Source organism: Pelodiscus sinensis, chromosome 23 (genome assembly GCF_049634645.1).
Source record: "Pelodiscus sinensis isolate JC-2024 chromosome 23, ASM4963464v1, whole genome shotgun sequence".
In the NCBI taxonomy this organism is placed as follows: Eukaryota; Metazoa; Chordata; order Testudines; family Trionychidae; genus Pelodiscus; species Pelodiscus sinensis.
Genome location: NC_134733.1, coordinates 8431122 through 8457460, shown reverse-complemented (window position 1 = coordinate 8457460; position 26339 = coordinate 8431122). Strand labels below are relative to the sequence as shown.

General features: G+C 45.7%; 1 protein-coding gene across 1 annotated transcript in view; it reads right to left on the bottom strand.

The window, feature by feature from the left end:
* TNFRSF1B (TNF receptor superfamily member 1B) overlaps positions 1-26339 on the bottom strand; it is a 48615-nt gene that overhangs the window by 15827 nt on the left and 6449 nt on the right. Inside the window, exons 2-3 of the mRNA XM_075906777.1 lie at positions 6007-6109; positions 515-643 (exon numbers count right to left, since the gene is read on the bottom strand). Of these exons, the coding sequence (XP_075762892.1) occupies positions 515-643; positions 6007-6109 (232 nt within the window). The remainder of the gene's footprint in view (positions 1-514; positions 644-6006; positions 6110-26339) is intronic.

Sequence of the window (26339 nt, the reverse complement as noted above, 5' to 3'; positions counted from 1 at the left end):
AGACAAGGTGCCATGAAGGAGGAGAGAGCAGGGGGGTGCTGAAGAAGGGCAGAGCTTGGGGGCCTATAAGAGACCAAATCCACCCACCACAGCCTGCTAGGACTTCCAGATAAGATCACGTAATTGCTCGGGCCACAGATGGCCCGTGGGCTAGGAGTTTGAGACCCCTCATTTAGAAGACAGAAAAAAAAAAACCCCACAACCAATCCAGACCTAGGGGTAGATTATTAGCATCATTCCACACAATCAATTCCCTCTGGATTGTACTATTCATCCAGAATGAACTTCACTTTTGTGAAGATGCCCGGTGTAAGGCCCACGCACCTCTGCTGTCTTCACAACAGAGCTGAAGTGGGACTTAAGCAGTGTGCGGGCATCTTTGCCTAGCGCTCTCAACACAGAGGTGAGTTTCACACTAGAATAAAATTCAGATCTGTCTTTTCATTCTCCACGTGACAAAGACAAAACAGAGCTCGGGAAGGGATACCCATCCCAGACAGTGACTTAGGCATACCAGCTCCGCAGGGTGACGAGCATCCCAAGCAGCGTCGAGCTTTGTTCCAGATCGCCGTGTACATGTTATTTGGGCAAGGTTCACATTGTGTGTTGGTACTGCTATTGCAGCTGTGAAGCATATGGAAACCTACAAAACAAACAATGAAAATGTCTGCTTGGAATGACTCAGTAGGAATTGCAGCTAGTAAGTTTCGTTCAGAGCCGTGGGACTGATTTCCCTTCATCATCATCCTGTTTGCTCACAGATTAAAAGAAACACCAAGAAGTTTTGATAACCACAACACAGATGTTAAAACAATGGTGAGACTGAAACATTAAAGGATTCAAGCAAAGAATTGCCACAGCAACCTCAACTCCTCATCCTCTGGTTCGTAAATATTGCAATATAAATATTGCGCCAAATTCTGACTTAAGATACTTCTTAATTGTGTATGGCACTTGGATACCAAGCTGATAAGCATCTTAGAATTACCACGGACTCACGGATAGATGTACTCAAGGCCCATTGGATTTAAGTAGGAGTTGCAAACATGGACGCAAGGGCAGAGTTTGATGATCTGAGCTGCGTAATAAAAATATTCAGCACCTATCAGCATCTTCCTTGCCAGGAAGATCTCAAAGCACCTTACGAACATGCAGGCACGGATTTAGCAAAGAACAAAAACAAAAGCATTCAGAGTGAGTGTGAGCAAAAGGATCACAGACCAGCAGTCTTCTCAGCCATAGCATGGCAGCCATGTGAGACAGGGGGAAAAACTTGCTGGAATATTTGGTGATACTGGACTTTTGAAAGGAGACCCAGTACAAATAACCCTAAGAGACAATGCTGAACCATAGCCCATCTATTATATATTTGAGTGTCTGTCTGTCTGTCCATCCATCCAAGAACTCTTAAACCAGGGATGAAGAACTTGCGGCCCAGGGGCCGGATCTGGCCCCCAGCTTCCCTGGAACCAGTCCCCAGAATTAGGGAACTGGTGCTTCATCCCTGTGGCCCCTCTCCCACCACCACTCCACTCCTGCACCCTATCGCCCTCCCAGATCCACCCACTCTCAACCCACTCCTGCAGTCTGTGGCGCCAGGACAGGCAGGGAGCGGCCTTAGCATCCCCACTGGTCACCTGATCTCCCGGCAGCATGGAGACCCAGGGTCTGATATTCCACAAGTCAATGCTGGGTCACAACCCGTAGTTTGAAAACCCCTGCGCTACACTCTATTGTACCTGCCTGGGCACTCACAAATGGATTTACAACCATAACATGAACGTTTTGTTCAGAGTCACAAACCACCTCCATTCTTGAAGGGCCTGGAACTCTGAGATTCTTCTGAATGCCACACACAGTGCCACCTAGTAGCCATTCTTTTACAAAGTAACTGCAGGAACCAACTGCAGAGAGAGACTGCGCAACTGGCCTTCATGTGCAAATTTGACACCATTACTCAGGGACTTAAAGACATGAACTGGATGGGCCGTTATATTCAACACCCAAGCGATATCAAAAGCTAAGTATCCGACACTTATAGTTCACTCTATTAGCCTCATTTAGCATAGGCACTATAATTGACTGGGTTATTTTTTTCTCCCCCCACCCCTTTTTCTGCTTTAAATGTTGGGATTTCTGTGTCTTTTGTTCCACTCATCTGAAGAAGTGGATTGTCCCCACGAAAGCTCATGATTATATATATTAGTCTCTAAGGTTCTACAGGACCACTCTAATATTGTACTAGTCAGACACTAGGTGGCACTGTGTGTGGCATTCAGTAGAATCTCAGAATTCTAGGCCCCTCAAGAATGGAGGTGGTTCGTGACTCTGAACAAAACGTTAATGTTACGGTTGTTCTTTCAGAAGTTCACAACTGAGAACTGATCACTGACTTAATACAGCTTTGAAACTTTACGATGCAGAAGAAAAGGGCTGCTTTTAACCTTAATTTAAATGAAACGAGCACAGAAACTTCCCTGTCACATCTCTCTTTTTTTGTTTTTAAACTTGCCCTTTATTTTGTTTAGTAATGTTTGTTGCACACTGTACTGTATTTGCTTTTTTTGGTCTCTACTGCTGCTGGACTGCACACTTTTACTTTCAAAGAAGGGGTGTGGTTGACGAGTCCGTTTGTAAAGCTGGAGTGTTAGTAACTCTGAGATTCTCTTGTACCTTATTTCAGCCCTACGGGCAGAGCATTGAAGAATTGTATATTAAAATGCACCTGCTGTGTATCGCTCACAAAGAAGCTCTGTAGCCAGTCCATATCTGGTATCGGAGCATGATATACAGGAACATGTTGGAGGAGGTGCTTGCCCAATGAAAGGAGCACTGAAGCACAGCCAAGAAACCTTTCATAGCTAACTGCGGCCCCAATTTTGAGCATCTCTATTTTTGCGATTATTGATGTACTGGAGATACAGGGAACCATGAAGCTAGGCCCTGGCAGATAACCCAGATAACATGAGAAATTATTTCCAAATATATTGTTTTCAAATATATTTTTTCTACAATTTCTAATTCTGCATCCATACATCCTGTTAATGATTTAGACTCTTAGGTCCACATTTTTAAAAGTTATTTAGGCCCTGTTGTGCTCAGCATTATAACACCACACTCACTGAGGAGTCCAAATCTCATTGACAATTTAGATTCCTAACTGCCTAAATTCCCCTTGAAAAATGATACTGAGGCTCCTAAGCTTTGCAATGCTAATGGCAGCACTTAAATATCTTTCAAATATTTTTTTTAAATAAATCAGCAAGAAATAGCCTTCCGTTCAACTTGACAGATATTGACAACTACAGAGACTTTCAGTTTCCTATGCACTGGTCCAAATCCTGGGCTTGTTATTGTGAACTATAATAAAGGGGAGAGGGCGACATTAGAGCTTAATCACTACTTCTAGAGCGTGAGAGTTTAATTATGAATCATGACTCTTGCCTCCACAGGAACACAGGAAACCCAAAAGATGTATCTTGACATTTCTGGTCAATTCGAACAGCTTAGGCTGCTTTAACACATGCTTGTTTCCTGCTTAATCATCCAAATCTCTGAGACAGGAACTTTGCACTCAGAGGCAAAGAGTATTTGCTCAGCATGTTGTGAGGCAAATGCCAGGGGTGTAAAATAGTTTTGGTGGCTTTGCTCTTTCATGACAATGAACCCACAAAACTGCTGCTCTCTTTGGGCTTTATATCTGTATTACCAAAATTCTTGGTAGACAGTCACAATAACAAGCAACTACATGGCTTGGCCTGTAACAAAATAAAACAAAAACAAACAAACGCTTTCTTTGCTCAGTAACTGCTTACCAACAAGATGTTACTATTAAGAAGTCATTGGAGCAAGGGAGACAACAGCCGCGCTGGGTCCCTGGCAAAGTGGGAGAGTGCCGGAGCAGACAGCCCACAGTGCCACTGGGAGTGTACTGCCCCCCCCCCACCAGCCCTCAGTGCTGCCTGGAGCGCGCCACACTGCCCGCCCCCCAGCCCTTAGAGCTGCCCAGAATGTGCTACACAGTGCTCCAGTGGTGATTTTAAGGGGCCCAGGGCTCCAGGCACTGCCACAGTTGTGGTGGCCAGCAGCCCCGGATCCTTTAGAACGTTTCTCAACCAGTGGCACGAGTAGCCTTAGGGATACTCGAGAGAAATTTGGGGAGGGGAGGTGTACATCAGCACATCTGAAATTTGAAGAAAACTGAATTTTTGTCTTAAGTTTTACAGCACTTTATTGTTTTTTGTACTTTTTACACCCAAAAATTTCATCGCCCACCCAGCTACAATTAAGTTGTTTAAACAAATGTGTTGCAATAGTAGAAAAAAAAATTGTGTGTCTGAAAACTGTAGGTTTTAAAAAAAAATTATATAAAAAAAGTTTGAGAAACACTGCTTTAGAATCTCTGGGCCCCAAGGCAACTGCCCTCTTTGCTCCAGCCTATTGGCTGGCCTGCATTGGAACACGGGTAGGCCTGGTTTGTCATAAGTAACATGCTTCATTTCTTAGCGGGCATAACTGGGAAGGTGAAAAGAAGGTGAAGTTGTAATTAGGGACATGGAAAACAGTATGCTGGAGTCAGACTGTCTGAGCTAGATAAGAAAAGCAACACTACCCTGATGCTAACTAGGGACTGTGGACAAAATAAACCTGGGAAGTAAAGATAAGGTTCCAGTGAAAAACCCATGGACAGACAAAAGCCAATCAAAAAATGCATATTGTATAACAAATGCAATGAACTATATATATTCAATCATAAGCCTCTTTGTTCATAAGCCAATTCCACCCCCATTCCAAGTTAAAAAAAAAGAATTGTAAAAATCTCAATGACCCATTCATAAGCCAACTCTATATCAGCAGTTTGCAAACTTCTGGTCCCCACTCATCAGTGTAAGCCGCTGACACGTCGGGATGTTTTCTTTACCTGGATTGTCTGCAGACACAGAGTCTCTCAGCTCCCATTGGCTGCTGGTCACTATTCCAAGCCAATGGGAGCTGCAAGAAGCAGTATGGGCCAGCGGACGTCAACTTCCCGCCCCTCCCGTTGACCTGAAATGGTGAACAGCAGCCACTGGGAGCTCAGGGGCTCCATGTCTGCAGGTACTTAAAACATCCAGGCACAATAAATAAGATAAAAAATCCAGAACTGAGCTGAGTAGAGAACTGGATGAAGTATTCTCACAGAACTGGACGAGGTATTCTGGACAGGCTGAGTGGAAAAAGTCTTGGCGGGAACACCTACAATAGGAAATGCCATGTACTCTAGAATTCTGTCTTTGAAAGCGGTCAGTGCTTCATAGGGAAAAGGCAACTAACTCCATAATGAATAACTAGAAAATAACCGAATCTGCCCAGAGATAGACTGTAGCTAATCATGCTGTGTAAATACTAAAGTGATTAATAGTATACTTTAGTATAGTATATTAAAGGGATATTTGCAATTACTGGGTTTGGGCTGATATTGGCTAATAATGTTAAATTGGGGCAAGGATTTGGTTTTGGTGGCTTAATTCATTCTATACGTCATATTCCTTGAATAAAAATACATTTTTGCAAATATTTTAATAAAAAGATTATGCACAGAAAACTGGCAGGTGAAGCTGCTTCTGTTCACTTTTAAGATCCTCGCAAATTCCCAACACACCCCAAACCTCACGATGAAACAGCCAAAGCTGCTAAGCTGCAGCTAGCTAGGAGCCAAACCATGCCAGATAATACTCAGGGCCCAGCCTCATCCAAATGTTCAGCAAGTTAGGTGAACCTTTTGGCAAACTCTGTCCAGCTTTATAACAAACTAACTCAGGTGATTAACTACATGCCCTGTGGTAAATTTCTCTCTCATTCCCAGTATCACTCACGCAACGTCTTAGGGCTGCAAGTATATTAAAGCAATAAAAATCAACAGATCCTCGGTCTGTCTCAATGATACAGGCATATCACATTTATCCAGAAAACAGGTGAATTTCGCCTTACAAGGAATGGTCATAATAAACAACCTAAATTCGTTACCTGGACGGCACTTGCTGCAACACTTATTTACGTTTTCATCAAAGTATTCCGAGTGTTCATCTTTGCACTTGTTGGTCTGTGGCGTATAAGGTAACGAATAGTCCTAGGAAAAAGAAAGGAAAAATTGTCAGGTGCAAGTGTTGTTGGTGTGTTTGGGTTTTTTTAACAAAGAAAAAATAAGTTAGCAGTTGTTTTGAGACAGGAAATATTTCACTGTAGGTGTGAACAGACCCTCAACTCCTAAGTGGGTTTTTTTAGTTGCAAGCTCAGTGCGAATAAATGATAAAAAGTAGAAATTGAAGAGTTAGTGCTACAGAATCAACATATTAACAGCAGACTGAAAAGCAAGCTAGCTGCAGTGTACATGACCTAGTAGACAGAGGAAGCTGAGCCGAGCTCTGTTTGTGGAGTAGCATGGGCCAAAGTCTGCAACCAGGGCAGAAGCTTATCCTGTGTTCTAGCTGCAGCTGATGCAAGTTGTAGTTCTTGAAGAGAACGTAACTTGAGTGATTTCAGGCATGTTTATGTATCTGGATCTGTGTCCTCTTTATCCTTTGCCCAGGTGTATACTAATATAACTTGCTTTCTTCTATGGGTTGCTCCAAAGGTAACACAGATTGAACCGCTTTAGTCCAGAACCCTCGGAAGCTGACCAGCGCCAAACCAGAGAATTTGCCAAGCCATGGGAGGTCAATGTTGTCTGACAGCATTACCAGCACTTCCATTGCTTACTGGGCTCTTATAAGCATCAGGGGGTAGCCAAGTTAGTCTATAACTGGAAAAACAAACAATGAACAGTCTAGCAGCTACTCTTCAGATTAATGGAGTATTAAAAGTCTAGTTCCAAAATAAATAGGGACTGGGGGGGGGGGGGCAGAGGGAAGGGGGGGGGGAGAATAGTGAATTCGAGCATTCCTGTTATGGGAAGCTGACAGAGAAGGTGAAAATTGTTCTTAAGTACCCATTGTTTGGGTAAGTCATTAGGATGTGGAAGGTAGTGTACTAGCCAGGTAATGTCTTTATTCATACCTTTGTGTAGGTATGAATAAAGAGTTGCCAGATGGTTTAACCAAAAATACCAACCCCTTCTCCCTTCTCCCCACCCCCAAAAAAAAAAACAGGGGAAAAAATTCTGTTGAGTGGGGAAAAAAGGGGGGGGGGGGGGGGACCAAAGCAAAATAAATAAATAAACAAACAAACAGCATTAAAACAGCACAACCCCTTTCAGAGCGCGTGCAGAGTCAGAATAGGGATAGGAATAGGGGAATGGTTGAGCACTAAGACCCAGGGAAGGCATTGCTTCCCCTTGGTCTTTAGGCTTTTTGCTGGTGGCCATTTTGTTTTCTTGATCAAGCCAGAATGCAGCTTCCCTGCAGAACCAGGTAAGCAAGGTGTCCGGGGGCGGGAGGGCTGAGGGGGTGTCAGGAGCTCGGGCTGGGGAAGGCTGGGGGCTGGGCCCAGTTGTCGAGTGTCCGGGGGCGGGAGGACTGAGGGGGTGTCAGGAGCCCGGGCAGGGGAAGGCCGGGGGCTGGGCCCAGTTGTCAAGTGTCCGGGGGCGGGAGGGTTGAGGGGGTGTCAGGAGCCCGGGCGGGGGAAGGCTGGGGGCTAGGCCCAGTTGTCGAGTGTATCGTAGGGTTGTCAGGTGTCCGGTATTTTCACCTTCTGGCCAGGGGGGAAAAAATTCAGAAAATACCGGACATTTTAGGTGTCCAGTATTTTCCTGAATTTTTTTTTTTTTTAAACCAGACAGGAGGCGAAAATACCAGACACCTGGCAACCCTACCTTTCTGATGGGTCCCAAACTTGTACATTAAGTTAAGTTCCAATGTTTCCCTGTGTATTTGGCTTGTGGAATTGGCCTGAGACAACACAGTGACTTGGAGATCCATTAATGAGTGCCCGGGCAGATGAAAGTGTTCTCCAACAGATTTCTGTGTGTTGCCTTTTCGGATATCTGATTTGTGTCCATTAATTCTTTCCCGCAGAGACTGTCCAGATTTGCCAATATACACGACAGAGGGGCACTGCTGGCATTTCATGGCATAAACCACATTAGTGGATGTGCAGTTAAATGAGCCTTTGATGTGGTTGGTCCAGTGATGAAATCGTTTGTGTAGAACCATGAACAAAGTTGGCACTGGGGCTGATTGCAAGGGTGGGTTCCTGGATGATTATGATGGAGGTGTGCTGCGTGGTCACTGGAAAAAATTTGTTTGCAGTTAGGAGGTTGTCTGTAGGCGAGGATTGGCCTTTCCCCCCCTAAGGCCTGTAAGAGTGAGGGGTCATTTTCCAGGATAGGTTGTAGATTGATAACACATTGGAGGGGTTTAAGCTGTGGACTGTAGGTGATGACAAGTAGAATTCTGTTGTTTTCTCTTCTTGGCCTGTCTTGAAGTAGTTCATGTCTGGGTACTCGTCTGGTTCTGTTTTTTCACTTCTCTGGGTGGGTATTTCAGTTTTAAGAATGCTCCATAACTATATAGATTCTGTAGGTGTTTGTTTCTCATCTGGTTGTATCTTAGGGTGTGTCTAGACTACATGGGGAAGCCTTTGTCGACCACTCCTGTAAAACTTGTTTCACGAGGTATAAGGGAACGGTCGACAAAGGCTTCCCTTGTCGACCGATCCGTGTCTAGACTGCCGCGCTGTGCCGGATCAGCTGATTGTCAGCACAGCGCGGCGGCCATTTTTATTTTAATGAAGCGGGGATTATTTAAATCTCCACTTCATTGACTATGTCGGGTAAACTATTTTACATGGCTCTGTCAACGGAGCCATGTAGTCTAGACACACCCTTAGGGCTTGGCTATAAACAGTAGATAGATACATTTCTCAATGATGGAAACTAGAGGCATGAAGGTAAGTGTAGCGGTCTGTAGGTATCCAGTATAAGGTGGTGGAAATGTGTCCGTCATGTAATTGTACTGTAGTGTCAAGGAAGTGGATCTCTCATGTGGACTGATCTGGGCTGAGGTTGATGGTGGGGTGGAAGTTGTTGAAATCCCTGTGCAATTCTCAGGAGTTTCTTTCCCCTAGGTCCATATGATGAAGAAGTCATCAATGTATCGCACAGAGTAAGGGTGCTGAAGGGTGAGAGCTGAGGAAACGTTGTTGAAGGTCAGCCATAAAGATGTTGGCATATTGTGGGGCCATGCAGGGGGTCATGGCTGTGCTGCTGACTTGAAGATACAAATTGTCTCCGAATCGGAAGTACTTGTGAGTGAGGACAAAACTGCGGAGTTCTGTAACCAAGTGTACAGTGGTGTCATCAGGGATGGTGGTCCTGATAGATAGCCTGTAATCCATCTTCATGTGGAATGTTGGTGTAAAGAGCTTCTTAGTCCATGGTGGCCAGCATGGTGTTTTCAGGAAGATTACTGATGTTCTGTTGTTTCCTCAGGAAGTCAGTGGTGTCTTGAAGATAGCTAGGTATGCTGGCAACAAAGGGTCTGAGGAGAGAGTCAATATAGCCAGATAATCCTGTTGTAAGTGTGCCAATGCTTGAGATGATGGGTTGTCCGTGATTTCCAGATTTGTGTATCTTGGGAAACAGATATAAAGCTCCTGGTCAGGGATGGGGGGGTATTTGTGTAAATTTGGTCCTGAGCAGTATTAGGGAGCTTCATTAGCAGGTGATTTAGTTTTTGTTTGAGGTTTTTTTTGGTATTCTTTAGTCAGTGGAATCAGAGGAGAGAAGCTTATAGAATCTGGTATTGGTGAGCTGTCTGGTCACCTCCTGTTCATAATCTGTTCTGCTCATGATGACTGCCACACCCCCTTTGTCAGTCTCTGATTATAACATTAGAATTGTTTTTGAGGCTGTGTATAGCACTGTGTTCTGCATGACTGAGGTTATGTGTTATATGTTGTTGTTTGCTGACAATGTCAGCCCATGCACGTTTGTGGAAGCAATCAATATAGAAGTCAAGACTCTCGTTACGACTGTTAGTGAGGTCCACATAGAAGCCTTCCTGTTGTGGGATTGGCAGGGGGAGCTGCACGATCAGTGTGTTGTACATTGGTGTATTGGAAATATTCCTTTAGGTGGAGGTGGCGAAAGTAGACCTCGAGATCTCCACAGAACTGAATCATATTCGTGGAGGTAGTTGGGCAGAACATCAGAGGTTCATTTAAATGCACGTCCACTAATGTGGTCTATGCCATCAAATGCCAACAATGCCCCACTGCCATGTATATTGGCCCAACTGGACAGTCTCTACGGAAAAGAATTAATGGACACAAATCAGGTATCTGAAAAGGCAACACACAGAAACTTGGAGAACACTTTAACCTGCCTGAGCACTCATTAATGGATCTCCAAGTCACTGTGTTGTCTCAGGCCAATTCCACAAGCCAAATACACCGGGAAGCATTGAAACTTAACTTCATGTACAAGTTTGGGATCCATCACAAAGGTAAGAATAAAGAAATTACCTGGCTAGCACACTACCTTCCACATCCTAACCAAACAAACAATGGGTACTTAAGAACAATGTTCACCTTCTCTATCAGCTTCGTGTAACATGAACACTCTAATTCACTATTTCCCCTCCTTGCTTCCCCCATCCCCTTATTTATTTTAGAACTGGACTTTTAATACTCCATTCATCTGAAGAGGTGGGTTGTACCCACGAAAGCTCATGAGCTCTTATTAGACATTTAGGGGTAAATTAGAGCTATATAACAGTACAGAACACTGAAAGCCAGGACTCATGGCTGTAAAAAAATTAACTGGAAACAGAAATATAAAACTACCACAAACACTGAGAAAGTTTGAAATCTGACCTCAGTCCAGTTCTAGACATGATGGCTTGTTCTCATCTTGTCTTTAAGATAAATCAATATGACCTTTTGCAGACATCCACAAAACCCTAAGGTACAAATCAAGACTTTTTGTTTGTTTGTTTTTACAAAATATATTTTAGGGGTTCTTTCCATTTGCCTTCTGATTACTAAGCCTTAGCCTGCATTTGCTTTATATTATTTAACTATCTCTGTATCTAAGAAGGTTGAATTTAAAAATGAGATCTGAGAGTCACATGTAGTCTCTTGATTCCAGTAACTGAGAAAAAGCACCAAACATGACTGGCAATAAAAATTGTGTTGTTAATGCTGCATAATCAAAAGGTGAACATGTTTTGCATCATGTTACTTTTCTAACATTATCACCAGGCTGCTGTTGGACACTCAACAAACCCACAGTACATTTATAGATGGAAAGGAAAAGGGCCTTCTTCCTACATTTTCATGATAACTTCGCATTTACCAAGACGCAACAGTTTATAGACTTCTTACTTTCTGGCGATAAAAATCACAACACAAAAAAATACATTGGGCAGCGTGTAAGCCACAGCTCTGAAATTTTTTTCCCCTTGTAATTTCATAGCACCACAAACAACGTGATCATCCACATTACTGGTCAAAAATCCCCAGCCCATCAAAATCAGCTACGATCAAAATGATCTTGACTGCAACTCAGGGAATAAAATCTACCCCCAAGCAGTAGGTCCTAAGCACCAGCTGTAACATGGTTCTAATCTTTAAAAGTGACTACATGACAATGATAGAAATGTAGCCGTGTTCGTCTGGTGTAGCTGAATCAAAAAACAGGACTGTGTAGCACTTTAAAGACTAACAAGATGGTTTATTAGGTGATGAGCTTTCGTGGGCCAGACCCACTTCCTCAGATCAAATAGTGGAAGAAAACTGTCACAGCCATATATACCAAAGGATACAATTTTAAAAAAATGAACACATATGAAAAGGACAAATCAAATTTCAGAACAGAAGGAGGATGGGGGGGAAGGTAAATGTCTGTGAGCTAATGATATTAGAGGTGATAATTGGGGAAGCTATCTTTGTAATGGGTAAGGTAATTAGATTCTTTATTCAAACTCAGGTGTAAAGTGTCGAATTTAGGCATGAATGACAGTTCAGAGGATTCTCTTTCAAGCGCATTCTTGGACCTTGTTACTCAGCAGTTCTTCCCCTTTGCCCCCCAGTGTGTAGTCAGAGTCAGATCTCCCAACTTCATTAAAAAAAAAAAAGTATGATTTTACATGTCATTCCTATCAGCAGGTGAAAGTAACTTATATTTCTTACAGGTACTGCCCTAATGTAACCCCCTGGGAGGGGGGCAAGGGTTGGGAGGAGCTGGGAGTGCGATAGGACGGTACCTGTAAGAAATGTAAGTGTAAGATAGAGTGCAAGGAGTTCAAGGCAGGGGCACAAGACAGGGTTGGGGATGTGGGAGGATGCAGGAGACAGGGCAGAAGGTTGTGAGGTGGAAGAGAGTCTCAGGGCTGGGGGAAGAAGCTCAGAGCTGGCAGTGTAGCCACCTCGCTGCCCGGACACCTGAGCACCAGGGCTGGAGCCTAGGTGCGCTGTGGCCACACCGCCCAGCATGCCAGCAGTGTCCAGAGCCCCACCCCCAGCCGGCCAGTCTCTTGGGCATGCCAGCTTATTTTCACTTTTGCCTATCAGGCTTTGTGAACCATTACTGCAGGGGGGAGAGGGAGATGGATCATGCTCTCACTCACACATTGACAGAATTAGCAATGGGCCAGCTCCAGCACCACTTAAAATGGACAAAAATCTTACCATCCATTTCCAACAGACGCTGGATGACACCTTAACATTTCTCTCCTCGGCAGTCCTGAATGACACCCAAGCAACTCACACATCATCCCCCCCCTCCCCCAGCAAAGAACCTGTGCCATCCAACCCATGCTGCCAGATGAAAGCGGGAAGGGGTTTTATCATTGTCAGTAACTTCCAAGACCATTAACAATGAGAAGTCCTATGGCGCCTTCTAAACTATTGAAGGCTTCAATATCTGAGACATAGGTGAGAAGATTATTCTAGGAGGGGTGGGTGAGATTCTGCGGCCTGCACTGTGCAGGGGGTCAGACTAGATGATCATAATGGTCCCTTCTGACCTTAAAGTCTATGAGTCTATGAGTAAACTAACAGATTTATTGAAGCATAAGCTTTTGTGGGCAAAGACCCACATCCATTGTTTATGCAGATTCAGAGTAACACAGCTACCCCTCTGATACTTTCTAAGACCATTGTGGACTTCGGAGACCTTTCTGTTTAAAACCTGCTTAAAATAAAACTCAGAAATGATGCCTCTTGCAACAGTGATGCTTCTTCTAATGCAAAGTGGCTGGCTACAAATCTTTCTTTTTTAAAATCCATATATCTGGCAGGTCAGATGAATACAGCACAATCACAAAACACTTTTGGACCAGCTCTTTAACAGGTATAAATTGGCATGGGTCAATTACTTGGACTGATAAACGTCTGAAAATCTTGCTCTTTGTTCTCAAAGCAACAACAACAAAAAGTTCAATGTGCCTTTAACAATACTAATAAAGCAAAGCTTTTTGTCAGCAGAAAGAGTGTAGGAGTTTCCTGATACATTAAAAGGGCACAGCTCAGAAAGTACTTAAAGTTGATTAACTCAATACAGTGCAAAAAGTCACTCCAAGAAACTCAGAAACCTCATTAGAGCAATTGTTATTGTAAGACTGATATAAACTTGGAGACAGTACCTTAAAACATGGATAAAAAGAGAAATCAAAACAGGAACAAGCTGTTTGTATACTGGCAATGAGAATATCCTTCCTCCTTGCCAAAAAAAAAAAAAAATGTTCATATTCTATTGTGTCTCTTCTTCAGTGGCTTAGATAGCCACTTCCCACTTTCATTTAAAGGGAAACCCATTGTTTTTCTTCCAGCAAGTAGAAACAGTCTGTCCTTATTTTTAGCAGTATTTGAGAATGGCGGTTGGAAAATCCACTCAGCCTGGGTCAAGATTCAGCCTGTGCCTGGAACTGAGCGGATTTACCCTTCAGGGCAGCGGTCTCCAACCTTTTTAAGCACGAGATCACTTTTTGAATTTAAGTGCAATCTAAGTTCTACCTCAAACCCAAATACCTTTGCCCTGCCTCCTTTGTGCCTCTTCTGAGGCCCCGCCCCTGCTCACCCCATCCTCCCTCCCTCCCTGCTCCTTCCTCACTTTCACCAGGCAGGGGCAGAGGGTTGGGGTGCAGGTTATGCTCTTGGATTAAGGGATTTGGAGTGCGAGAGGGGCTCTGAGCTGAGCTTGGGGCAGGCAGTTGGGGATCCCGAGTATAGGCTCTGGAAGGGTGTTTGGATGCAGGAGTCCTCAGAACTAGGGCAGGAGCTCGCAGTGCAGGAGGGGGTTCATGACTAGGGTAGGGTTTCAGGATGTGGGCTCCAGTTGGCCCCAACTTACCTTAGGTGGCTCCTGGGTGGTGGTGCAGTGGGGCTAAGGCAGGCTCACCCTTGCCTTGGACCTGCCCTCTCAAAAGCAGCCAGCAAACTCCCTCCCAAGTCCTGCTGTGCCACCCGCCCTGCTCTGTGGCAATAGGATATGGGGGGGGGGGGCACCTTGACATCAGCACCCCCCCTGCCCTGCCTTGCCCTGCCAAGCAAGCAGGGCTACCGGGGGTGGGAGAGCCAGCTCCAAGGCAAAGGGCAGGAGATGCACAGCAGTAGGGGGAAGGGCAGCTGAAGTGCTGGCATTTGCTAGCCTCTTGGCCAAACCAGTCCAGGATCACCTGTCGGAGGCTCCAAGATCTACCGGTAGATCCCGATCAACTGGTTGGTGACCACTGGCCCAGGGCCTCCTTAAAGAGAAGCACCCGCAATCTGTTCTGCCATAGACACCCTCCCCAGCCCCCCACAGGGAGGGCTCACTGATTCCAGCCTCCCCAGCCCCAGCATGGCTGAAGCCTGGGAGCCATGCTGAAGCCGGGGGCGGAGCATGGGTGGGGCCATACCTGGTGGTGTGGGAAGGCATTGCCATCCTCCACCTCTTATAGCTGCCGCCCCTACATTCCGCTCCTCCTTGGCAGAGCAGTCCAGCAGATGGAACATCCGGAAAAAGAGTGGCCCGCCCGAGCACTTCCCACGCCTACGGCCACATGGTCGTCCAATACTCGCACATCTCATCATTCCCAGCGTCTTTTTTCTTCAGCTCCATCATAACGTGGAACCAAGCTTACTCCCTATCTGTGCCGATCACTGAACGATAAACGTCACCAGACAATTATCAAGACATTAAGGCAGGGCCACTCAACTTTGGAAGCCCCGGGGGCCACAATGACACTCACAGCACGTGCCGAGGGCCACAGCTTAAGTGTGGTTGCATGTACATGCAGATAGCTTCTTTCACACAATGCCCCGGCACCTCCTCCCTGGGGGCTAGAAATGCCGACATCCTGTACCCTCCTGTTCCAGCCAGCCCATCTGCTTGCATCTTTCAATGTGCACCCTGCCTGGGAGACGCCTTGTTGTTGTAGAGCATGTTCCCAATGGAGGCCATGTCCAAAGGATCCCACTCGCGGGCCATATGTTGAGCCCCATGTAAACCCAAAGTGCACCAACAGGCTGCGGGCCGCGTGTTGAGTAGTCCTGCATTAAGGGCTTGTCTACATGGGGGTTTTGAATGATACAAATAACAGTTAATCCACTTCTAAAATGTGAGCCCTACCCATGATGCAATGCAACACAGCACATTAACTCTGGACTTAAAACGAAACCTCACGTCCTCTTGTAGAGTGAACTTCGCTTGCTGAGAACCGAATTAGTCTGCACAGTTGCTCATGTGTAATCAACCGCCGGCATCACTGCAGCATGCCTCTGATGGCAATCCCACCCTGCTTTGTGGTCAACCTGTTTACCTCCGGGGCCCTCCCCTGCTCTGGTGTCAAGTGACAAAACCTCCCCCCTTTAAAAGCTGGTGCACCGCCAGATTTTGCCCATTTGCTCCTGGATTCAAGTATATCAGCTTCCTTCTGATACTACAATAATTCTACCCCACCTCATGCCTCAAGCAGCTGTGCAAATATCCTGGAGGCTCATCACCATCTGGGAAGAAGTGCTTGGCGTAGGAAGCTCTTTTGGCCAGCCACCAGCATAAAAACCGCTTTGTAGACATTGCAAGGCAAAGGCCCATGATGTGATACCCCAGGTCTTGAACCCAGACCTGGGAGTCCCAATACAGCTGCTGCACCACCCAAAGCCTACTGCAATTTGGTGGGCTCAGAAGCTACTAGGATTATAGCCCAAGACAAGGCACCACCCATGGGAGCTCTGATTGGAGGATGACCCAGCTCCACCAATCGGTCCAATCATACTATTTAAGCCAGGAGAAGACACAGGGAGTTTGTTTGAACAACAAGGTAGTCCCGTTATGGCGGCACTAGATCCTGCTTGTGCCTGCCTCCTGCACCCATCCCTGTTCCTGATTCTCTTTCTGCTACTTGCCCCTAATTCTGCTCCTCTTCCCTCCATGCTCCTGGTTCCATGCTGGTTCTTGGCCATTCCCTCCAGCCCTTCCACCTTCCCTCCAACCTTTAGTGGCCTCTCCTGGCTTTGACCCCAGCGTCCGGCTTATGATCCTGACTCTGGCTTGGCCCTTGGCTCTAGCCTTTGGCATCTAACCTTAGCTTTGACCCATCATTTCAATTCCTGGCTCTGACTGTGGCGTGATCCCTCACTCCGCTAACTGGCAGGTAACTCGCCACCCCAGAAACCCCGTGGGCAACAAGAGGAAAAGCGAAGGTATATACCCACCTCTGACTAACTCCCTTAGCTGTTCTCCCATGCCCTGCACTTTCAGTTTTGCCAGCACTATTTTTAATGTTTTTCCACAGTTGGGGGCTGGTACCATTGATTGTTAAATATATTTTCAAGAAACAGTAGTTGTAATATTGGTTCAATTAAAAAAAAAAAAACTTTGTGATTTTTTTACTTGACTGTTGGTTGGCTCATAATGAAACCAGTTTAAATTCCATCCATTGTAACTCAACACTGCACTGAAGCCTTCACATAAAGGAGGGTGTGGGGGTGAGGGGGAAATCACAGGCAGGTTCCTACTGCTACCACCATAAGTAGTGGATGGAGTGCAGCGTCAACACAAGCACCTCGCTCCACATGCTAACAGCTGGATGCAAAGCTGCACATTTTCAGGCATGAGACTCAAGAATGACAGGCATCCCTAACAACATCCCCTGGGTGTTTCCATTTTCCGTGGGAAGCCTCGGTGGCTGCTCGAACTGTTGCGCAAGCGTCTGCACCGTGGCCTCCCACTCATCAAGCAGGGTCTCTCCCTTAATCTCACAAATTCTGTGCAGAATGCAACATGCTGCTATAAATGGAAGGCACTTTTTTTTTCCCCCCAGCTGTTTTTTTTAACCTATTCCACCTTTCCCGCTGGCTAAATGTGCTCTCCACTTCCATTCGGCATCTGTCCAAAAGGCCTCTGAATAGCTTTGTTAACCAGAGGAACACGATAAACATCGGAGAAACCACCATTAATACCCATAATGTTCCTGGGAGGTAAAAGTTCTCTCTCCATTAATGCAAATACAGCTGAGCGCTGGAAGATCCTGTCATCACACGCCCTTCCTGGCCACCCTGCATTTATGTTTGTAAACTTGTCATGGCCGTCAGCAGCCCTTCGGCCACTAGGAAAATGCCCCTTTCTGTGCCCTGGTACAGGGGGGAATTGGTAGAACCTAATATAGTTTGGGAAACCCCCGTTGTGCAAAATCTATTATCTGAGCACCACTGAGCTTTGTAATCTGGTGCAACAGTATCTTTTCCAAGACATGAAACGCCGGTATGACAGCAGCCCCACCAGTCAATCTTCCCACACCAAACTGGTTGACCACATGGCTATTTCCCAGATGACAATGGTAAGGTATGGGGGAGAGCATATTGGTAGGCTACTCTGCCGTCAATTGAGCCCATATCTTTAAAAAAAAAAATCCATCTTGAAATTCTCTCGCTACTGATGGTCACCCCAGGCCTACAGAAAAAGCCTTTCCCACCTATCCAAGCTGGGCTCCGGAGTCCAGAAATGGTGCTGCATAGGGTGTAGCTGATCCAGAAACCAAACTTTTAGTGCCTACTGCTTGGTGTCCTCTTCCTCCTCACTCCCATCCTGCTGCCCCCACTGTTGAATCTCCTCCAGCTGCTAGAGGGGTTGCTGCCTCCGCTGCCACATTAATTGTTTGGCAATGCAACAGGCGGTCTCTGAAAGCCAAATTCATCCAGCTTTGAGTGCTGAAATACACCCCCCAGCAGACTATTTGTGATTATAGCAGAGCAGAGCTTTTCTGAGTCCACGCTGGCAGACCACATTTCAAAAATAGTGCTAGCTAGTGTGGGTGGGGGAGGGCGCAGGGACATGAGAGTTCTCAAAAATTTGAAGCAGCCTGGTTTCCCACAATTCACAGCAAAAGCAATCCCGGGCTGTCCACTGCTGTGCGAAGCACCACACCTTCTAAGAATGCAACACCCTCGGTTCACAGCAAGCCACCGCTGCGCAGATACAGGATTCAAATTGAGAAACGGAGCAGAAGTTCTATGCGCGTTGTGACAGGGTCAGTCCCACTCCTGGGCCCGACCCCTGTTCAGGCCACTATCCCACAGTTTAGGGGCCGCAGTACACGACTCACTCGCCTGTTAGCCTATAAAGTGCCACCAGACCATTTGTTGGTTTTTTCCGCCTTGCTTTGGCCTTCTGTCCCACAACAAAACAACAGAGTAATGGAGTCTTCAGACACGGCCTGCCCACGTCCCTCACTGCCCCCTGCAGCCTTTAGCAAGGCTGACACTGTTCTGCTTGGCTCTTCTGGTCTCCTTATCAGTTGTTTGTCTTTCTCCACCTCCACTCCAACTCCTTCTCAACTCTCTCCCCCTCCTACCTCCCTAGGGAAGGCTTTTAAAGAGGCCCAATGGCAGCCTGATTCAGCTCACCTGGCCCTTAATTAATTTGAAGCCACCCTGTCTCAGCTGCTCCTAATTAGCCAGGGCAGTTGCTGCTGCTCTTGTAAGAGCTGCCTCTCTCCATTTCTACCAAGCCTTTTAACCTTCCCTGTTACAGCATGCGACTGGTGCAGTACACCTAGAGCACTTCACCAGGCGTGGCGCCACAAGCTTCCCATTCACACGCACACACGTGTGCAGACAAGCCCCCGGAATGGAGAAATCCCAGTGCCAAGCTGACCACAGTGGTTCACTGCCATCTGGCACAGCAGCTGGTAGAGGTGGCAAAAGGCATTGTAACATCCTGGCACGGCCACTTCCACAGAACACTCAGAAACACTAAGGCTATGTCTACACTGGCGCGATCTTGCGCCAGAGATATGCAAATGAGGCTAAGTGTGGAATATCGCTGAGCCTCGTTTGCATATCTAATGAGCCGCCATTTTAGCAGAAGAGGCTCTTGCACGAGAAGGAGCTGTCTACACTGCCCCTTCTTGCGCAAGAAAAACCCTCTTGCACAATGCCGTTATTCCTGAAAATAATCAGCGTAGCGGCATTGCACAAGAGGGTTTTTCTTGCGCAAGAAGGGGCCAGTGTAGACAGCTCCTTCTGGTGTGAGAGCCTCTTCCGCAAAATGACAGCTCTTTAGATACGCAAATGAGGCTCGGAGATATTCCACGCTTAGCCTCATTTGCATATCTCTGGCGCAAGATCGCGGCATAGAAAGGGACGCACAGGCATTCTATGGAACACTGCCTGGAGACGGCGCTGGTGTTCCACATCCCTGAACAACGCGGTATCCCTACACAGGAATATGCGAGCCACTGGAAGAACTTTCTCTGTCAAGAGAAAGCAGGGCTGAGCCGTCCCTTTCTGCCAAACGTAAGCTTTCACTTCAAAGGAAAGTGTCTAAGACGCATGGTGGCTGTGAGGAAAATCTACTGAATGTAAACCAACAGCACAGTGCCTTCCTGCTCTTCAAAATCTTGTGGACCTTGCGGTGGTTGTGAAACTAACCAGAATCAGGATACTTCCAATCTGTCACTTCTTGAAACATGGGGGCGGGGGACCCAAAACCAGATGGTGAAGGGGGGACACAGTAGCATAGTTTCCATCGCCAGACAAGCACGCACCAACACAGCTTACATCAGACAGGCTTCTGGGGGAAGGGCTGACTAGCACAGACCACTCCACACCCTCCATGCTCCAGAACAGGATGGAGACAACCGACAGGAAGCCTCTTCTCCTTTTCAGTAGCCCCAGAACCCTACACCCCAGAGGCTGATACAAAATATAAGTGTTCTTCAGCAGAACCCTGGTAGGAATTTCACTATCTCAGAAGCTAAAATTGCTGGGCTTTTCACCAGGATATTGCCCCTGCGCCTTATCTCTCATTGTTTCTGGATGATGAGTTCAGTCAGGCCTGAATGCTGGGTGCATAGAATATTTTTCAAGCTTTGAGGCCTACCCTGGGGATGAGAACAAAGCTGGTTTTAAAGTCAAAACATACCCTCTATAACGGGCTCCAAAAGCCAGAATACTCTGCAAGTCCAGGGCATGTTCCCTTCACTGAGCGTGGGGATTTTGCAGCAGACGGTGCAGCCCTTTTCCCTGGCAGGAGGTCGGATTAATTCTTGTTTATAATTTTTCTCATTTATATAAAAAGTAAAAAGAAAAGTTTTCAAAAAGTCTAGGTTCAGTGATCACAGTTAATGCTGGGCTTGCTACAGTAATCTCACAGGAAGAGTAACAAGTAATAGAAAAACCACAGCATTTGCAAATGTGAGCTGACAGCTCTTCTGCTGCAAAAACTAACAAAAGGAAAATAATTCTCTGAAGGCTCTGTGACTGGCCGGGCAGTTTTTAGTTGAAGCTCTGAGCTTGATTATTAAGAGGAGGCCGATCAACATGGTCTGAAACTGGAAATGGGCAGCTACTGCACTTGAACTGTGATTCAAACACAGCTAAGGAACTTTTTAAATCTTAAACCTTCACTTTGAAAACACAGAGAGAGAGAGAAATAAAACAAACCACATCACAAATTATCCGGCTGATGAAGCCTTCTGGCAAGACACATTCTGATCTCATGTTCAGATGTTGCAAAGACTGTCCTGGCTGCGTTGAAGAGGAAAACATGGTGCTCGGTGGGTTCGGTTCACAGGCGCTTTTCAGAAATTTGGCTTGACTGATACAATCACACCCAGTTTATCTGATTGTGGCGACTGTTGCTGACGTAGACTTAATTGACAATTTCTTATCTGTTAAGCTACAATGAATTACAGGAAAGAAAAAAAAAAAAGATCTAAATACTTGGGACTTCAATTCTTGGCTGAATACAGTGGGCCAGATTCTAATCTCATTGGTGAAATTTCCATGGAGTTCATTCTTCTTTACACTGGAGTAAGATGGAATATAATCAAGAACAGTCAGATCTGCTGTGTAAGGTCAAAATTAGGCCACTCACTTGATGCACAGCTGTGCTGCAGCTAGCTTACTTGGCCACAGGATGATTCCCCTTCTCCCACCCATCCCCCCTATGCCAGAGGCCACGAAGGGACGGGTGCAGAAGCTGTTATGCCAAGGGAATCCTCAGACATTTGACCGCTCTGCACTGCGATAGTGACAGGACACAGGTGCAGCAAGGGCCAGGCCCAACATTTTTCAATTTGCCACTCAATTTTTGTGTAACTCGTCTCTCCCTCCGCTTTAATTTTTATCTCTAATGATTGCACCTAACTCGTATTGAGAAAAGAAACTCTTGAAAAAGAATGCTGTAAATTTGAAACTCTTGTATGGGCTGGTGTGACTCATAATACCACTCAGGAATAAAATCTGATCCCAGATTAAAGTCTGGGTTACAAATTAAGCATCACCCGGACTAACAAATTGGCACAAGACAAGTGTGAGAAGAACCTTGTGTGTTGAATACTTTGTGTCAACTTTAGAACGCACAGCCCCATTTGAGGAGGATAGGACTTTTAAGAGATTTGTACAAACAAAATGGAAACATTTGAATGACGCCCATGGAAGCAAAACTCAGTTCCCAAGAGCAGATAGAGACACTTACACAAGAGATTTTGATTCAGCCTTAGCTGCTTTCTACCCACAATCTCTCTACATTAGTGCAATATATTTTGGCATATTGCAATAGTGCTGAGAAATCTGCAGGACAAAAGGGAACAAGGCTAGTACGCAGGGCAGAACAGAGATGGGAAACAGAAGGCAATACCCAGGACATGAGGCAATGCACAAGAGGTTACATCCAAGAAGTCAGTGACCAAGGATTCTATCCCCATTCAGTTAAAAATGCAAATACTTACAGTGCATTCTGCTGGGGGTATTACAGACTCCCAGCAACCTGATAACTTAATCCAGTGGTCTCCAACCTTTTTACACCCAAGATCACTTTTTTAAGTCTCAGAACAGGTGAAGATCTACTGCCCCGCCCCTTCCTTGAAGCCCCGCCTACATTACATGAGGAAATCTAATGTAAATGTACTGCGCAGGTGCGCAGTTCAGAGAGGGCTCAAGAGCTACTCTTAGAGCCCCTGAGATCTACCGGTAGATCGCGATCTACTGGTTGGTGACCACGGACTTAATCCATCACATGTTTATGAGGAAGCTAGCAGAGCCTCTGTAACAAACCAGGGCTGCAGCTGATAGCTCATCAAAAATCAACACACCTGTGCTCAGAGAGCCCCAGAATGGAACCAACCCCTGGTCCCTTCTCCTCCCCCTTTGGGTGGTTAGCACCCCAGAGAGGATCAATAAGTACAGACCATCTCTGAATTCCATATCGTGCAGGGACTTTAACTGCACCTGACCTCTGTGCTGGACTCTATGGTAGGAGACTCTCCCAGACCCACCCCACACACAATCCAGACCCTAATGTTTGTATTAGAGATGGGCCTGGTTTGTAAAGTTCAAATCCAAATTTGGAGTCACACTTTCCCAAAGCGTGAGGGACTTGGGACCGAGGCACTGAGTTGGCTCCATCAGGCGGATCAGTTCAGAGCTCAGTGCTCCCTGTAAGCAGAGCATTTGGGCGGCCACCCAGGAGAGATTCAACTGCCAACCAGCTGATTAGCAGAGCGCCCACAGTGCCTACAACTGGCAGCGTGTGTTCACTGGTGGTGCACACCCCCACATGCCTCCGTGCACATAACAAAATGTATTCCGCACAGTGATAGAAACATTTAGAGGGAACATTGAAAAGAATCCTCCCTAGCATTCATGGCAATTTGCCCCCAGGCCACTCCCAGGTTTGCACAGTGCTGTGACAATGTGATATACTCTTAAGGTACTAGTAGGATTGCCAGGTGTAGAATTCACCCAGACAGTCCAGTATTTTCACGCCCTGTCCGGTAAAAAAAAATCATAGAATACCGAACACCTAAAATGTCCGGTATTTTCTGATTTTTTCCCCGGCCAGGAGGCAAAAATGCTGGGCACCTGGCAACCCTACAAACACTCAGCGCCCAGCCTCGCCCCCGAGCTCCGCTCCCGGCTCCCAGCTCCCATACTTACCTGGTTCCGCAAGGCTTTCGACCAATGCTTCCCCTGGGTCTTAGACCAACTTTTCCCCTGTTCCTATCCCTGCACTCACTCTTAATATTTTGCTTAATAAGTCTTGGGGTACTTTTCTTTTGCTCAACAACTTGGGTCTACCCCCCCCCCTTTTTTTCCCCCTTAAACAGAATTTTTTCCTGGTGTTTTTTGTGGGGGGGGTGTTCAGTATTTTTGTTTCAACCATCTGGCAACCCTAGGTACTGGGTAATTATTAGTAGGATGTTGACTTTCTCAAGCCTGCCCTACAGGCAAGTCCCTTTTTGCATGGATCTCTGGTTCTGCTGTAACCTAGGAACTTCTACATTGCAGCCTTTTGTGTTACTACACAGAACTAACAGCTAACATTTCACTAAAATGCCTTCTCCAAATTCAAGTTGTCAGGTGGAGGATTTTCAACAGGAACTCCCTCCTGTTTGTAAACCACAATTAAGTCACCTAATATTCTTACATCAGAGCCTGTTGCTATGGAAAAGACTGTGGTTCAGAGACGTAGTTTGTTCTGCAACAAGATCTACTGCAAGAGGGGAAAATATAGAGCTTTATTTAGAATACCTTAGCTAGTAATCTGGAGGCCAAATCCTGCCAGGGTCAAAACCTGTCCTCAGATAGTGGCAACTCTCACTGAAGTCAAGGGGTACCTGAGATCTGAACCATACCCTAAGAGAGACGCTCAAATTATTGAACTCTTCACAATCACTTACTGCCAACACTGCTCTAAGTTTGTGAATCCACTGTATGAATAGATCACCCATCCTGTACTCTCTAGGGGTAAAGAGCACCCAAACTACTTAATGTGAATCTTTTGCACAAAGGTGAAATTCACCCTATAAGCAAGGAGCTTTGCATATTCTAATAGCAATAGTACACCTCTCCTTCCCCAATCATCACTCCCAAAACTCCATCATCTGGCGGATTTTCTTCCTTATCATTATGGCTTTTCTTCTTCGATGTTACCCAGGGAGCCAACAGAATTGCCGAGCCCCAGGGCAAGGTGGGAGGAGGCCCGTCTCTGTGCTCCTGAAAGGGGTGGGGCCTCAGTTGAAAGGGTTGGGGGCAGACCATGTCACACCCTCCACCAGCCTTTGGGGCCACCTGGAGTGTTGGTAGCGATGTAAAGGGGTTAGGGCTCCGGCCACCACCTCTGCCACAGTACTGGTGGCAGCCAGGAGCTGTGGGCCCTTTTGAATCACCATGCCCCTGGGTACTTGTCCCCTTCCCTCTGCCCCATCAGCAAATCTGTTCTTATCTCAGGGTTTTATACCATCACCACAGTATCTGAGCGCAGTTTTCCCATGATAAACTGGGGAAGCAGGAAATTTTATGATGCACAGAACCCTTTCATAATGCACATCAACAACATACGTGTCCAAAAATATCTGGCCCACACTCTAGCTTATAGGTATCATACTGAGATAAATCTGATGTTACCCAAATGGGTGAAGCTAGTCTGAATTCACATTATCATACACAGTATCTGATCCCAGTCAATAATACTTATTAATCCTATGAGCCACCTGATTTTCTTCATTGTGTGTTGTCCATTCCTGAATCTAGTCTGGTTGAGTCATTGGATGATATCTGTTCCCAAATCTGGTCTGTAATATCAGATCCAGAGACGGATGCATAAGACACCACAGCTGTCAGTGGCTTCCTGATTTATTGCTGATCGTTAACTTTGGTTTATTTTTCATGATACATCTGCCAATACCAAAACTCAACAATATGGTGAGGGTGAGAATCATACTTATCAGATTTTAGTCACATATCCTGTTCATTTTCTATGATCTTGCTCTGCTCTTATAATCGCATATAAGACTTATAGTGCTTTGAGCCATACGTACATAAAAAATTGTCTGTGCAGGCTCACAATATATATTAACAACACCGATGTGGAACTTTGTAAGAATAGTTATGAAACTGTATTATTTTTCCTCCAGTCCTGGCACAGGTGGGCACCTTTATGTGCTGATATAATACTCAATATCACTAAATAGGCCCTGATCTACACTACAAACTTATGTTGGAGTAACTATGTCACTTGGGGTGGAAAATCCACATCTCTGAATGTTGCAATGGTAACAACTAAATCCAGAGTATATCAACAGATGGGCTTTCCCTGTCCGCATAGCTACCACTTCTTGGGGAGGCAGAGTATCTACGCCAGTGGGAAAATCTCTCTTCATCTTCACTAAGTGTTGCAGCAGTATCAGAAGTATAGTCAAGCCCTGAATAATCAACCCCATCAAGTTTTCTTCTATTATTTAATATTTTACACTATATGGATAGTGTCCAGAGGCCTGGATCAAGATCTAGAATCCAAGATGACAGGAGCTATACAAACACATACGAAGACATGGTCCCTAATCCTAAAAATCGTACCACGTAAGAAGACAAGGAGCATGTGAAAAGAGGGTTTTAAGAGGGTGTAGATATTAACGTAGTTGCCATTTTCTGCAGAATAAGGGAGAAGGAAGAATCAGAGATGATCACCAAAGTAAAAGGCCTGCAGCCCATGGATAACAGTGGCAGACAAGAAAGTTGGATTTGGAGAAAGTTCCAGAGGGGAAAAAACCAAGGGAAGTAGGTTTGCCCATATTAAGTATAAACTGATTTTGAGACATCCAGGAAGAGGTTTCAGACACAGGCAGAGATGTAAGACTGGAAGGGTAGAGGAGGAGTGGGAGTGGAGAAGACGACACAGCCAAGTCATCAGCACAAAGATAGCAGACGAAATCATGTGGCAGGACAAGGTCACCCAGAAAGAGGGCGTAAAAGGAGAAGTTCTTGTTGTATAAAATTAAGAGGAAACCTTCATAAAGGCTTCTTGTAATGTGGCATTTGGGGGATTTTTAATATAAAATTTCCTGGTTCTCCAGTGCTTGTGTCTTTTAAACTACAATGTCCAATTTAGATTTTCTCCCTTTAAGGTATGCAGATATATTTACAACCTTAACTCC